Here is a 15,706-nt window from a genome sequence, read left to right on the forward strand (position 1 = left end):
AGACCTCTGGACCATCCCTGAAGGACCTTGTACTTACACACCATTGATTTGTAACAGCTGGCCTTCACACCAGACTTCTGTGTGGGGAGCTTAAAGGGGGGGGGGGAATTGTCGGTTTGATATGAATGATATTTGGATTAGGATGAGGTTGAGGTTTTGTTTATTTGCTAGTTAGTGGGCCAGAGTATTTCTTTGTTTATTATTTGAGGGTGGCGCTGTGGGTTAAACCACAGAGCCTAGGGCTTGCCAATCAGAAAGTCGGTGGTTCGAATCCCTGCGATGGGGTGAGCTCCCATTGCTCGGTCCCTGCTCCTACCAACATAGCAGTTCAAAAGCACATCAAAGTGCAAGTAGATAAATAGGTACCGCTCCAGCGGGAAGGTAAACGTCGTTTCTGTGCGCTGCTCTGGTTCGCCAGAAGCGGCTTAGTCATTCTGGCCACATGACCTGGAAGCTGTACGCCGGCTCCCTCGGCCAATAAAGCGAGATGAGCGCCGCAGCCCCAGAGTCGGCCACGACTGGACCTAATGGCCAGGGGTCCCTTTATCTTATACAGCTAGTTTGTCCCCACCACCCCATGGATGTTATGTTCTTTGAAATACTAATGTATTGTGTAATTTCCCCCACCATTTCCCCTTAGGGTATAATGTATTGTATTTTTCTTCTTCTTCTGTGAGTCACTTGGAGACCTTCAGGCGCCGAGCGACAAATAAGTTTAATGAATTAATGAATATTGAAACAGGCCTGCCTTGACAAGTGTGATGCCATGATGGACGGTGCTGTGTCCATAACGCTGTGCCCTTTCCCCCCCTCAGTTCCTTGCGGAACCTCCTCGACGGAGAGATGGAGCATTCTGCGGGGCTTCGGCAAGAAGTCGACAACCTGAAGAAGAAAGTTTCCGAGCAGGAAGAGCGCTACACCGTGAAGATCCAGGCCTTAGCAAGGTAGGGAAGTGTGGGTGATGTGGCTTCCCTGGGTCTGGTGGAAGGTAGCCGGGGGCTAGGGAAGCTTGCCTTTCCTTGGAGATGCTCCTCCACCCAAGACCTGTCTGGAGAACACTCAGGCTGGGAAGTGACTGTGCAAACTGCCCAACCTGTGGCTGGGAGGTGACTGTGTATGAGCAAACTGCAAATTATCTTCCTTTATTATGCAAGGTGATTTGTATCATGAATACAGTGGTATCTTGGGTTACATATGCTTCAGGTTACAGACTCCGCTAACCCAGAAATAGTGCTTCAGGTTAAGAGCTTTGCTTCAGGATGAGAACAGAAATTGTGCTCTGGCAGCACAGAGGCAGCAAGAGGCCCCATTAGCTAAAGTGGTGCTTCAGGTTAAGTATGGACCTCCAGAACGAATTAAGTACTTAACCCGAGGTACCACTGTACGTTGAAATGAAAAGCTTTAATCCCTGTTGTGAGGGGGGAACAAACCCCACAAATGCCCACTATTTACGTTGATACAAGTTAACATATTATGTTTAGTGAGGTTATTATTTCCAAACAAAGAGAAATCACTTTTAAAGCAACAACAAATGTTTCTGGGTGTTCCCCTCCCCACTACATAATATTCACAAGGACCCATTTGGCTGAACCATGTCCACACATTTGTGTGGAGTGTTCCACTGAAATGAAGAGAAACTACGCAGCGGCAGTTCAAGTAGGGCTGGATGCAACTTCACCAAAAAGAGGCAGGCAAAGAACAAAACATACTCAGGATGACACCATTCATATCCTTTCCTCTGCAAACTCTGCTGTAATATTTAAGGTTTCAAGGAAGATTGTGTCCTTCGTGGATGGGTTAGGCTCAGCTGCTGTTCCCTTCCAGCTGTGCTTTCTTCTAGGTCAGGGGTTGGCAACCTAAGGCCCATGGGCCACAAGCGGCCCATGGGGGTCGTTTAACCGGCTCATGGACCCCCGCCGCCTGCTCGGTCGGCTCCCGTGTGCCGCGCTAAACCAGCATGGAGCAGAGCGGGGACCACCTTCCGCAACACTGGCCGGCTTCCCATTGGCCGCAGGAAGCTCCTGCAGCCAACGGGAAGCTGCGCACGCCTCCTCCGTGCCGGAAGGAGCACCGGAAATAACATTTGTGTGCACGCACTCCGGCCCATCACGGCGTCTGCGGGACTGTGAACCAGCCCAAGCCACAAAAACTTTGCCATTCTAGGTTGAGCAAACCAAGTTTGGTAGCTTCTGGGTTGTCCTTAGATCTCAACCTTCCACCCCAGTGATCTTCAGCTGGTCTAGACCTGAGTCCCACCTCCCGGCTCCCGAGCAGCAACATGGGACCTGCTTTCATATTTTCACTTTGGATTTATACTTAATAGTGCTAATGATGCACTTCGTTTAATCCTAAAACAACAATCTGCAGAGAAATGTATGTGGTGTAACGCCAGCACTACTATTGAATGAAAACTAGTTCCTCAGTGAGGCATGAGCACCTGATTCGCCGAAAATATGTACCTTATTTTTTAAAAATGGTTCGTTCTTTTCTCCTGCCACATCACCTCACTTGTGGAAATGGATAAAAATGAGCATCTAATGGCCCTAGTCCAAACTCACATGAGGTGCTCCTTTGGTCTGGTCAGCTTCAGCTGGAATCTCATATGGTGGCAACAGCTTTGCTGCAGCCCACTGGTTGAAGACCTATGTTCTATCCTTCAGAGCCCAGTCTTTGTCTTTATTTCAGAGTTCCAGTTCTGAGTGCTGTACACAGGCGTGGCAGCACCCAATGAAGGATGCTTTTTGCAAAGGGAGCTGCAACCAGCCCTATCACTGTCGGTCCCCTTTCTTTAGGGACCTTTCTTCTTCTGGGTGCAGGCACCAAATGTTGTCTTGGGTACTGGAAATAGAAACTCCACAAAAGGAATCTGATATCCCCTCTTAGCTTGTTGCACTTTTATTTGTTTACTGCTGTGTCTGTATCCCACCATTCCACCAAGGAGCTCTAGGGTGTGGTACGTGATTCTCCCTCTCCCCGTTTTTATCCTAACGACAACCCTGTGAGGTAGTTTAGAGTGAGAGTGGCCCAAGAGTGAGCTTTATGGCTGAATTGAGGATTTGAACTCTGGTTCCCAAGGTTCTAGTCCAGCATGTGCATTTTCTCTCTTCTGGAATAGGTCAACCCAATTAGTAAGCTCTGTGTCTTGCAAACTCTTTCTCAATATGTTATTCCAATCTCTTTCTTTCTTTTCTTTTTTAAAAAAGAGTGAATAGATTTTCTTAACAACACTGAGTTTTGTGCTATTTAGGGATGATGGATTATGTTTGAATGATGAGTAAGCAACTCAATAGATTTTGTTAAACCGGTTTCCTGTCCTTTTTTTCTTTTTTTCTGCTTGGTGTTGTTGTCTTGTTGATGCTCCAGTGCTCCATAATGCAACTCTGCTGTTTTCGATTTTGAAATTGGTTCCAAAAACCTGTCACCGTTCACCTTTTGCTGATTGATACATGCGGTAGTAACTCCATCTGTAGTCATTTCTACTGGAGTCTTCCTAGGTTGATTGCGGAACACAGGCGGGTTTTAACATTTCTCAGAAAGTTTGCGATATCGCTCAGTGTTAATACAAATAGGTCAGCTGTCAGCCTCAATGCAGCAACAAATATATCTAAGCCTTTGCTGCAAAATTTCGAATAACAAAGAGAGACTCGAGCATCACACTTCTCAAAAGTATCTTGAATATCGGCTGTTGTAGCATATAAACAAGAGAGTCCTTTAGGTTGAAATTATGGGTCTCTCCACCCCGTGGAACAGTCTTTCTGTCCTAATTCCAAGCTGAGTCAACAGTCCTGTATGTCATCCATTGAAGCACTTAAGTAGGGATTGTGATGTCAGGTGACAGCTTCAAGGTGGGCTGTTCTCAGCACCAATCAGCTGATCGTTGCTGGGTGCACACACCTTCAAAGGAGCTCGCTATAAGTACTGATCAGCTGACCAGTGGTTCCAGGAACCCCCTTTTGAAGTCCATTTGTAGGTGCAATGTGAATCCAAGCAACACCTGCAAACAAAAAACTTCATTGGGGTTGAGGAGCCAAATTAGTCTGGTAGGCCAGATCTTTACCTTCTCCCACCCCTGCAAGCCAGCTTTCCCAGGTGGGTGGGGCCATGCATCTGCCAATCATCTGATGTCAGGTGACTGATAGGTGGGCAGTCCCACTCACCTCTCAGAGTTGAGCTGCCCATGTAGGGGTTGGCTTCTGCTCTGCCAGCGTGTTTCCTGCAGGGAACGCATTGGCAAAGCATCATCCTGCAGGATTGAACCCTCTGCTCACCAACGGATGTCACCCAGTGGCAACAACTGATGGACAGGTGGGTGTCATTCTTTGGGCCAGCTGGGACCCCTAGAGAACCAGGATTGCCCCATGGAACAGAGGTTCCCCACCATGGGCTCGATGGACCAGTGGATTGACTTGGTATAAGGCATCTTCCTGTGTTCAGCTGAGAAGAGTGCTTGTTCTGGGGATGTGGTTACTCTTTGGACAGCTAGCATGGACTTGTTAGAATTCCTGCTCCATGATTGCAGTCATGGGATTGTTGTCTATCACATGACGGTATATGTTTTGACTCCACAGAGTGGGAAGTGGCGAAGACAGGATGTTTGTGTTGCTGTGTTCTGTGAAGTGGGACTATTGTTCTTTGTTCTTTTTCTCTTTGCTGTCTGATGCTAGAGAGAGAGGGAGCCATGTTGCAGTACTCTGTGTGTGTTTGTATGTAAATAAAGTAGATTAGCCAAAATGCTGAGTTGCTGAGGTCTGTCACGCATGATGTGCAAACTCTGCAGATCCCTAAGTGTGCCGGTGTCAGTTGGCATTGGTCACTGTGATGTTCGGGCTGAAGAAAGCTTTTGGAGCTCCCGAACAATGGACCAGGAGGGAGGGAACATGCCAGTCAGGTATGTGTCTCTGCCAGGGTCCTACTCGCGTGTAGGCTGAACTCCTGAAAGGACTGTGGTGACGCTGTCAGTACCCTGTAGTAGACTTCATAAATCCTTCAACTAAGACTGTTCAGCTTCCCGGCTTGTCTCTTTAGGAAACGGAGTGGATGGCAATGGAAAGTAGCAAAAATTAGCTACTGACTAAGCTTAGATTCTTGGTATGAAAAGCTGAAGCTCTGAATGTGCCTTTTGCTCAGCTCTTCTTTCGGCGGTAGACTAAGCAGAGTGGATTTGCCCGAGTAACTCTACATATTAGTTGGCCAGAACTGGTTTTGAATTTGCATTCGAGGTGTCTGAAATCTTCCAAATGAAAGGGCATTCGTAATCATGCCATGTTTGGCAAAATAGAAGCGCAACTTTCCCAAGCTCTTGCTGCTGTGTTTGTCTTATCTTATCTTTCTTTCTTTCTTTTTATTAAAACCAAATCTCATAAGTTATCATTTGGAAGTACACGGAATGGGGCTGGAATCAACTATTTATCCCCAAGAACCGTGCAATTTTATTTGACAGCCAATCATAAGATCTGTGTGTGTGTGTGTGTGTGTGTGTGTGCACGCGTTTGTTTCCTTTTCCTTTGAGCTTTCACCAGGGCAGCAATTCTGTGAGGCAAGTAAGTGGAGAGGACGTGCAATGTCATAGTCTCCCTATCTAAATTCTTTACCAAAGAGATGGTGATGGCTTAAATTGCTTTCGGAACAGAATTAAAACAAATTTCCAGAGAAGAGGCTTGCTTGCAGCTGTTGGCTATGGAACATCTTATGTTCTGAGCAGAGGAACCAAGGAGGTGGCTTGTGAGATTCCCATCCCTGGAGACAGATGCTACCGTAGAGGAACCTTTAGGTTCTACTTGTACAGGGGCTGCTGCTCTACCCTGATTAATCTTGGCGAATGCTCCTTGATGAATATATCCTCAGTGTGTGGCATTCAGGCTGTGTTATCAGTTTCTACATTTTGTGTGATGGTTTTGTTCATGTTTTGGTATCTATAAAATTTAGTTCGCCTTCTTTAAAATCACCAGAAATTGTGTGTGTGTGTGTGTGTGTGTGTGTATGAGAGAGATTCTGACTAAACATTAAAAATAACTTTCTGACAGTAAGAGCTATTTGACAGTGGAGCAGACTGTGGTGGACTCTGGTGGAGAGCCAGTGTGGTGTAGTGGTTAAGAGTGGCAGTTTCGTAATCTGGGTAACCGGGTTCGCGTCTCCGCTCCTCCACATGCAGCTGCTGGGTGACCTTGGGCCAGTCACGCTTCTTTGAAGTCTCTCAGCCCCACTCACCTCACAGAGTGTTTGTTGTGGGGGAGGAAGGGAAAGGAGAATGTTAGCCGCTTTGAGACTCCTTAAAGGGAGTGAAAGGCGGGATATCAAATCCAAACTCTTCTTCTTCTTCTTTCATTGGATAAATAAAGGTTGGATGGCCACCTGTCACGGAGTCATTAGCTGTGATTCCTGCATTGCAGTGGGTTGGACTAGATGAACCTTGGTTTTCCTCCCAACTCTACAATTCTATGATTCCAAATACAGTAACAAGTATTAATAATAAGAGCACAACATATAGCAGCATGTCAATTCAGAATGCCATTAAGAAGATCAGTCATCAGAGCCAAGAGTAAAAAGGAAGGAAGAAAACAGAAGGAGAAGGAGTCAAGAAGGGAAAGGGAAGAGAGAGAATAAACTCTGGCAGAGCTGTGCTATGGTGCAGTGATCCTGGCTTGTTTACACTACAGTGGAACCTCGGTTGTCAAGCACAACCCGTTCCGGAAGACCGTTCAACTTCTGAGACGTTTAACAACCAAGGTGCAATTGCCGGTTGGCAAAATCCATAGAAAAAAATGGAGAAATGCACCTCGGAAGCCATTCGACTTTCGAAACGCCTTCAAAAACGAAAGCATTCACTTCTGGGTTGTTGGCGTTCGAAAGCCGAAATGTTCGACTTCCGAAGCATTCGACAACCAAGGTTCCACTGTATCTTAAATGGGGAAGTCTGGGCTGGGAAGAGCTGAGACAAATAAAACCATGGTTCAAATTCCTGGCTTAGTGAACTGAAAGTAAGCTAGAGATCCTTGTTTTGGGTGTGATGCGGAACTCAAGTTTACACAAAACCAGTGGTCTAAGAGGGGAGGGACCTGAAAGTGGCCATGATACTCCTCACAGGTTGATAAACCATAGTTTACCAGAGGAGGAATATTAATATCTGAACTGGCTTGTAGTTATTTAGCCTTTTATAACTTTGCACCTATGCTACTTCAAATCCATTTCGATTAAAAGCTTTGTTCAATGGTTGAACTTTGATTTGTCAAAAGTCTGCGTTCCCTCCCTTTCCGCATTACAGAAAGAGCAAATTTGTTTCCAGGGTGGCATACAGCAATAACGTGTTCCACTGAGCAAACATCTGAAAAAACGTAGTGTGTGTAAAAGTTTCCTTTCCAAACCTGGCAGTAAAATGCAAGTGCCTGAAATTTATTAAAACATTTCATCAAGCATTTAGGGTGCTAAATAATTTACTTAGGGTTAGCTGAATAGCAGCTAAATTACATAACATGAATTCCGACACTTGTAAAGCATGAATTTCATCCTTGAGCTCCAATCCCTCCCAAATTTAGAAACAGGACATTTTATGTAAGATTGTAACCAATCAAGTTTTTCTTGGAGTAGACCCACTGAAATGAATATACCTAAGTTAGGCATGCTTACTAATTTCAGTAGGTTTACTCTGAGCATGGCTATTGAGAGCTGCAACCCATTATTTTTATATTAGCATGGGAAGACCTGTAATTGACATCTTGAAATATTGCCAGAGAGTTTCCAATATGTGAAAAAACCCCAAGAAGAAATGTATCTAACGAATTCAAAGCAGGATAGGTGCAAAGTAATTTTTAAACGACAAAGTACTGTATCCAGCTGTGTCCAGAATTGCTGCTGTTGGCATCCATCCGTCTCGAGAGACAATGGAGTGCGCCTCCAAGGGTGAAGTCAGACCGCTGCTTTGACAGCACTGAAGTGACCTTCCCAGGGTGCAAGTCTGGGCAGTGGGTTCTGGGCTGCCCAGAAGACAAGACCGCTCTTTCTGCCTCACCGATGTGGTCCAAAGGAAAGCAGAGCAATAGGTTTGGGACCAGCTTGGCTGCAGGAGTTGATGGAAAGAGGCATGCAAAGTGCCCTCCAACTGCCTTAGGGACTGCACTCTGGATTTGTGTAGGGCTTACTCTTTAGCCTTTTCTCCTCCTGAAGATATCCCACAAGGCAGTGGACGCTGAGGATCAGAGTTTCCCTTTTCCTAGATGGGCAACCTTCCCAGGTTGATGATCCCCACCTGCCTCTAACTTTCCTCTACAGCACGTGCAGAAATTGTCTTCTCTCCCATGGGACTCACTATTGGTCTCGTCCACTCCATCTGCCAGAGCCTGTCTTCACATGCAGGGGAAGTCCCTAGAAACACTGAAATTAGTGGAACAGCAATTTCTTTATCCTAATGCAAATTTGTTGCCTCATTCAAACTTTCATAAAAGTAATTTTGAATATTATTAAGGGCATATGCATATTCTGCTAAATAAAATTGACTTCACCATTGAGTAGTTGCAAAGACGTATCTAACTTTTGGGTTCCGTGTCCAGTTAGAAAACCGTATTTGAGAGGGATTGTTTAGAATAAAAACTACTCTCCCTCCCCCCAACTCATTATTTTAGGATGAGTCTGAAAATCCTTCTTATTTGTAAGCCATCCATTGCCAACTTATGTTATGCTGCTCTAGTAAAAAACAAAAGTTTATGTTAGATAGATTTTATTTTATTTTCTAGCTCAATATGTCGTAAGTTGGTGATCCATCAGTTCCAATTGCATCTGGCAAACTCTAGCTTTATGCTTTTGAACCTTCCATATCTGGGACTAAGAATCATGAGTCCCTGACCAAGACATGCAAGGGAAAAATGAAGCCAACACGATGTACTTTAAATCTGCAGTCATTTTTTGGCACTATGATTTCCCCTCCCTCCGAAGTATCTGTAGATTATTAGGCATCACAAAGTCTGTGGTCACTATAAAGCACATAAAGCTAAAAGCAGTAAAAGCAATTAAAATGTAAATATACTTTTCATGGGTAGATTATAACTTTGTTTTATTGAGCTTTTCAGAATTACAATAACTTTGTTTCATTACGTTTCTCAGAACTGCAATAAACGGAAAGCTATAATCTTCCCGTTAACCCTTCTCTCTCATTCTTTAAAGGCTAAAACTTGGTGAGTTTAGTTAAATTGTTTTCTCTCTCGTTCAGATTCAAGTGATAATTTTAGCAGAGTTGCTCCCGTTCTGTAAAGATCAAGTCTGATGCTTGGTGTTTGGATTCTGCACGCGGAAGCAGTAAGAGTAATATACAGCATAAAATGCCTTCGGGATCTTCATTAAAATTTCATCGTTGTGTAATGTATACTCTGTGGCCACACAGGAATTTGTACAGTTCTGGAGGAGGCTGAATTAAGCAAAGTTGCACTGACCAGAAATCTGACTTGACAGCTCTGTAATTATTAAAGAAAATATACTGGCCAAGTCATTTCCCAGTGAATTCTTAGGAGATTCCTCCTGAAGGCTTGTCACTTTTATGTAGCAATCATTCCCCAAGTTGAGAAAATGTTCCCTTGATTTAACTAGCACTGTTCAAAGGAACAACAGCTAGTTCAGCCTTGCAAATGGAATGAACAGTTGTTGTTCGTCCATGCTAAACAAAGCTGCTTGTTTCTTGGACACTGATAATAAGCACCACCATGGGTTTTCAAGGTGTAACAAGTTCTGATTGTCCACTTTGGAAAGGAGGTGATGGACTTTTGTGCTGATTAAGGAGGGCTGTGTTTTTTATCCTTAAATATACACCTAGTATCAAACCCTGCACTGTAGAGAATCCCAGCATCCATATCACCCTGCTTATGGAATGTTGTTGCTTTTCCTCTTACTCATGTATCTTCCTTTAATCTGTAATCTCACCCACAGTGGCACACAAACACAAATACTGTGTGGTGGTTAGAGTGTCGGACTAGGACCTGGGAGAGCGGGGTTCAAATCCATGAAGCTCACTGGGTGGCCTTGGGCCCAGTCGCGCTCTCTCACCCTAACCTACCTCACAGGGCTGTTGTGAGGATGAAATGGACAGAACTGTGCATGCTACTTGGAACTCCTTAGAGGCAAAGCAGAATATAAATGCAGTGATACATAATTAATCCAGTAGTAACAATATAGTGAATCAAATCTCCATCTCTTTGCGCTTGCATGTCTCTGAAGCCGCCATCAATTAGTGCAGAGAAAGGGCTCGCCAGCATGGTACCCTCCAGATGTCGCTGGACCACAATTCCCATGGTCCTTGACCATTGACCATGTTGGCTGGGACTGATGGGAGTTGTAGTCCAGCAGCATCTGAAGGCCACCATCTTGACTATTGCTGGAGTAGACGTTGCTGGTTTAGATGGACCAACAGCTTGACTTTGGCATAGGGCTGCTTTATCGGTTGATTTGCACAGCTGTCTCTTAGATGCAACATCCATCCAGTCACATGAATCAGAGTTTTATGGCCATGGTCACAGTTCTGCTATATCAGGTATTGGATCCCCGTGTTTGCTATTTATTTTATAACTTGCTCCAGAGTACTTATCTGTTCTCCACCTTTAAAGAAGAAGAAGAAGAGCAATATTATTTGTTGCTGTTCTTGTATTTGCAGAGAAAATGAGGTGCTGAAAGTACAGCTGAAGAAGTATGTAGGAGCTGTCCAGATGCTGAAAAGAGAAGGTCAGACTGTGGAAGGTGAGTGTGGAAAAAAGGGCCGCTTGTGGCATTATTGACAGTGCTTCTCTTTGCTGGTACGAAATGCATTGCTAATGAATCATTGCCAAAATACAGTTTTGAAAAATACAAGATGCTCCCCATTGGTTAGTATGGAACATTTTAATCCTGTAATTTCACACGACAAGGGAGGCTATTATCGTTCTACTATTTTTCGGTAAGTCTTGACAAAAGAGCAATTGATGGCTTATGCTCGCCGGTCCTGTGCATGTTGTGCAGGAGTGATAAGACAGCTTGCTTTTGTCTCTGTATTATTTATGTGGCGATTGTGGTTGGTGTTTCTTTTAGATCCATAAAGGAACCAAGGCCCTTTCTCCAACGGATGAGAATAAGTCCTGCTTCTGCCTTAAGAGGTTTCTGTTTCTAGGGCAAAGTTGAGGAATGATTCCTTTAAAGCTCATTCCCTTTTTGTGCCCCCCTCTTTTCTTTTAAACACTCCTTTGTGATCGCTTGGAAACTATTTAAGATTTACAGAGAATTGTGGCTGTATCCTCAGTTCTGGGCTAATGCGCAGCCTGCACAAGTGTTTGTTTAGGTACTGTAGGCTGGATGCAGATTTAGTGACCCACTGGCACAATTGTACATTTTTTTACCACCCTCTCCACTGGGTGGAGTTTGATTTTTACAACGTCCTTCCATCCCACTTTTTCTGATTTTTTCATCCCCCCTTGGGCAGCCTTTTCTGACACATTCCACATTCATGAGGAACCCCTGACTCTCTGGAGAGTCTTTTTGGAGGATGCAAGACTGCAGTGAGGAGAAAGGGACAGAAAAGCCCCATTTGGTGAACAGATTTTTGCTCTTCAACTCTAGATCCAATCTTAGACGTAGCCACCCAGGTTTTGGGCTGGGGCCAGAAGATCTGAACATGTTACTCCAGACTTTCAGAGTGCTGATGGGAACCTACACAAATCCTTCAGCAACTAAGGCCCAGGGGCCGGATCTGGCCCAATCACCTTCTAAATCCGGCCCGCAGACAGTTCAGGAATTGACATGTTTTTACATGAGTAGAATGTGTCCTTTTATTTAAAATGCATCTCTGGGTTATTTGTGGGGCATAGGAATTCGTTCACCCCCCAAAAAAATATAATCCGGCCCCCCACAAGGTCTGAGGGACAGTGGACTGGCCCCCTGCTGAAAAAGTTTGCTGACCCCTGTCCTTCAGCATTCATCTGAGGCCCTTCTTATGGAGTTCCTCTGAGGGAGGTTCAGAGGCTGGCAGGAAAGGGAGAGGACCTTTTATGGTTGTGGAATGTTCTCAGTGAAGCATGCCAGAAAAACCATTTCTCAACTAAGCCACCTGACATTATAGGAAGTTGTGTTGAGATGCCTCTCATTGAGGAAAGATGAACATGAGGAAACGGTTTTCCTGCCTCATGCTGGGGAGAGGAGCACCAGGAGGACCTTGTCTCCTGATCTTAGAGCATGGGCAAATCAATGCTGAAGATGCCTATTGGAGGCCTACAAACAGGACCTGGGTACAAAAGCACTTCCCACACGTAGGATTCCCAGCAACCCCTCATACTGCCTCCAACAGTAGTAGTAAGACAAAGCCATTATATCCAGTAGCTATTAAGAGCCCTAGCCATGGAAACCAGCATAGAAGTGTCTTCTTTCAGACTTTTGGGTTGGATCCAGAGTTAATTTGTTTTTGTTTTTTTAAATATCTCATTGACTTGGGACAAGTTAGCTGTGTCTTGAGTTTTGGCCCATTAAAATCTGTCCCCCTTGACACATTGTGATTTTCAGTAAAATGTGTTCTTCCCACTCCTTAGGTTTATTTTTATTCTGGAAGTAAATTGGCTGGAAGTGAGGGCTGGGTTCTTTTGCTGTATAGAATGACTGGCTGAAAAGAGAGAACTAGTACTTTTTAAACGCGCGCGCACACACAGGCACTTTCGTTGGAGAAAATTAAATCTCTTGACAGGCGGTAAAAAGCCTTTTAGTACTTTTCTAGTGCTTTAAACTGCGGAAATAAGTTTTCCATTGGTATTCACAGCTTGAGCACTTATGGATTGAGGGTTTTCTAAGCTCCTGGAGGAATTAAGTAACTTAATTCCTGTTTGTAAAACAATTTAAATCAATATAGCTATGTGATTCTTCTTGCAAGTATCATGGCCTGATTTTTTAATAAGAAATACGTAGACATAAATTCTATTCATGAATTTTCCTTGTAAGTGCACTCATCTATGCTCCCATAGCCCCCGCAAACTTCCTACAATAAACACTTTTTCCTGAAAAATCATATTTGGTTTTTTTTTACTGAAAGTTTAAAGATTAGAGGATAAAATGTTTCAGCAGTTTATGTATTGCCATCATTAGTCTCTCACATAATTTATTATTATACAGCCACATTTATAGCCCTGCATTAAGCGTGCGTTGGCTGAATCACATTCTGCTGTTATAATTGAGGTGTGAGGAATAGGTTCTACTGCCTATGGTTAGAAAATAATTCATCAGACTGGTTTGAAATTTGGCAGTGTACGATGTGTAAATCTGAGAATGGCCCATGCTGAATTTGGGATTGAAAGGATAAGAAATTGGCTTCGCTTAATTCCAAGTAAAGACATTTTTAATTTTCTTATATTTATCTCACCACCTTTCTTACTTCCTTTTAGCATTTGTATTCCATCTTTTATCCAAGGAGGTCACGATGGTGTGCAGTATTCTCTTGCTTCTCAAATAACCCCCACAACAACCCTGTTGAGAGGCAGTTAAGCTGAGAAGCAGTGACTGGTCCAAGATAACCCAGTGAGCTTCATGGCTGAGTGGGAATTTGAACCCTGGGCTCCCAGATTCTAGACCAGGGGTCAGCAAACTTTTTCAGCAGGGGGCCGGTCCACTGTCCCTCAGACCTTGCAGGGGGTCGGATTATATTTTTGGGGGAAAATAAAAATGAACAAATTCCTATGCTCCACAAATAACCCAGAGATGCATTTTATATTCTACTCATGTAAAAACACGCTGATTCCTGGACTGCCCGTGGGCCGGATTTAGAAGGCGATTGGGCCGGATCCGGCCTCTGGGCCTTAGTTTGCCTACCCATGTCCTAGACCCACACTCAAACTGCTGCACCACACTTGCCGTCTTCCGTCATGGAACCTAAAGGGGTCTTCCATCACAGTACTATATTCAGAACCGCTTAGCTGCAGCAAGGTGATGAATGGTCTTGTGTGTCTTCAGATGTTAAGGCTGAATAACCCCTTAGCCTACTGGAATAGTAAGCTCTTCAAGGCTGAGGCCTGGTCTGTGAGAATCTTACTTAGAAATAGCAAGCATTTTCATGCAACTTATACTTCCAGAAGACTGGCCAGAAACCACCGCCTTGCAACAGCAGAATGACCAAATCTATTGACTAACTTGATCAGAAAAATGCTTTCTTAATAGCGGCATTCTTAATAGCATGCTACAGGGACGCAGGTAGCGCTGTGGGTTAAACCACAGAGTCTAGGACTTGCCGATCAGAAGGTCAGTGGTTTGAATCCCCGTGAGGGGGTGAGCTCCCATTGCTCAGTCCCTGCTCCTGCCAACCTAGCAGTTCGAAAGCACCTCAAAGTGCAAGTAGATAAATAGGTACCACTCTGGTGGGAAGGTAAACGGTGTTTCCGTGTGCTGCTCTGGTTTTCCAGAAGTCGTTTAGTCATGCTGGACATATGACCTGGAAGCTGTACGCCGGCTCCCTTGGTCAATAAAGCGAGATGAGCACCGCAACCCCAGAGTCGGTCACGACTGGACCTAATGGTCAGGGGTCCCTTTACCTTTTTACAAGCATGCTACACGATTAATGAGTAAAAGCACATACCAGAGCTAACATAGCAAACCATATCCTGAAACATACAGTACAAATGGGAGAAATCTTTCTGGGGAAACTGCCCCAGCAAAGTCAGTTCGTTGAAAGTAAGCCGTTCTCAGCACAACGCGTTAAATCATTCCTAGGATTTCAGACTATGGATGGTAAATATATATACTGATAAATGTGAGAAAGACAGGCTGAAGTCAAGAGCACAGGAAGTCAATGTGGTGCCCTCCAGATGTTGGACTACAGGTCCCATCATCCCCAGCCAGCATAACCCCGATTAGGTTAGTGATGATGGGAGTTGTAGTCCAACAACATATGAAGGGCTGCAAGTTGGCTATCCCTGATCAAGATATTGCATCAAGTGGCTTGACTTTCCTGTCCCTGCATGGCTTTGACTTAGCACTTCATTAGATAAATGTTTTGAAGCACTATGCAGTTGTTTTTTGGTGTACTGATTTGTATTAAAAAATATTCATGAAAACGATCCTTTTAAGCTGCTTAAAATACAAAACATTATCCTTCATTAGATACTGACTTAGTGTAATTACTGGGGGGGAGGGGAGGGGAGAGGAAAGAACCTTGGCTAGCTATATTCTTCTGTGTTACAATTATGTAAATGAAGGAGTGATAGGAATAGAAACTGTGTGGGTTGGTCAGGTTTTACACAAGAAAAAAGGGGGTGGTGATAGAACGATAGTTTCTAAAAATGAACGGCTCTGCGCCATGCCTTCTGGTTGTCTTTCATCAGCTGTGGGTTACATTTCCATCACTGATACTAAGAATAAATTTGAGCTGCATATGTTTTATAATACATATGATTCCAAAAAGGATGTTTTGTTGGAGGCTGATTTATGTAAGGAAAGAGCTGTATTACTACAAATCTGCATATCTATCTATCTATATCTATCTATCATCTATCTATCTATCTATCTATCTATCTATCTATCTATCTATATCTATCTATCTATCTATCATCTATCTATCATCTATCCATCCATCCATCTATCTATTTATGCATGCTGCTGCTATGGAAGTGCTATAGAAGGGTCCACAATTTTTGGCTGGCCTTAACGCACAAGCCGAAAAATGTTGATCTTGGTGCTGAACAGCAAGGCATGTTCTGGTCTGAGGCCAGGTTCTAGGAAGAAGGCTGCA

At 44.1% G+C, this 15,706-nt stretch overlaps 1 protein-coding gene across 4 annotated transcripts in view; it reads left to right on the forward strand.

The window, feature by feature from the left end:
- The window catches only part of SNX29 (sorting nexin 29), a 199,543-nt gene that overhangs the window by 37,745 nt on the left and 146,092 nt on the right, over nt 1-15,706 (forward strand). For all 4 annotated transcript variants that reach the window (XM_081887979.1, XM_081887982.1, XM_081887981.1 and 1 more), the window contains 2 exons: nt 816-944; nt 10,631-10,713. In XM_081887979.1, the coding sequence (XP_081744105.1) occupies nt 816-944; nt 10,631-10,713 (212 nt within the window). The remainder of the gene's footprint in view (nt 1-815; nt 945-10,630; nt 10,714-15,706) is intronic.

Source organism: Podarcis melisellensis, assembly GCF_964234715.1.
Source record: "Podarcis melisellensis genome assembly, chromosome: 14".
NCBI classification, from domain to species: domain Eukaryota; kingdom Metazoa; phylum Chordata; class Lepidosauria; order Squamata; family Lacertidae; genus Podarcis; species Podarcis melisellensis.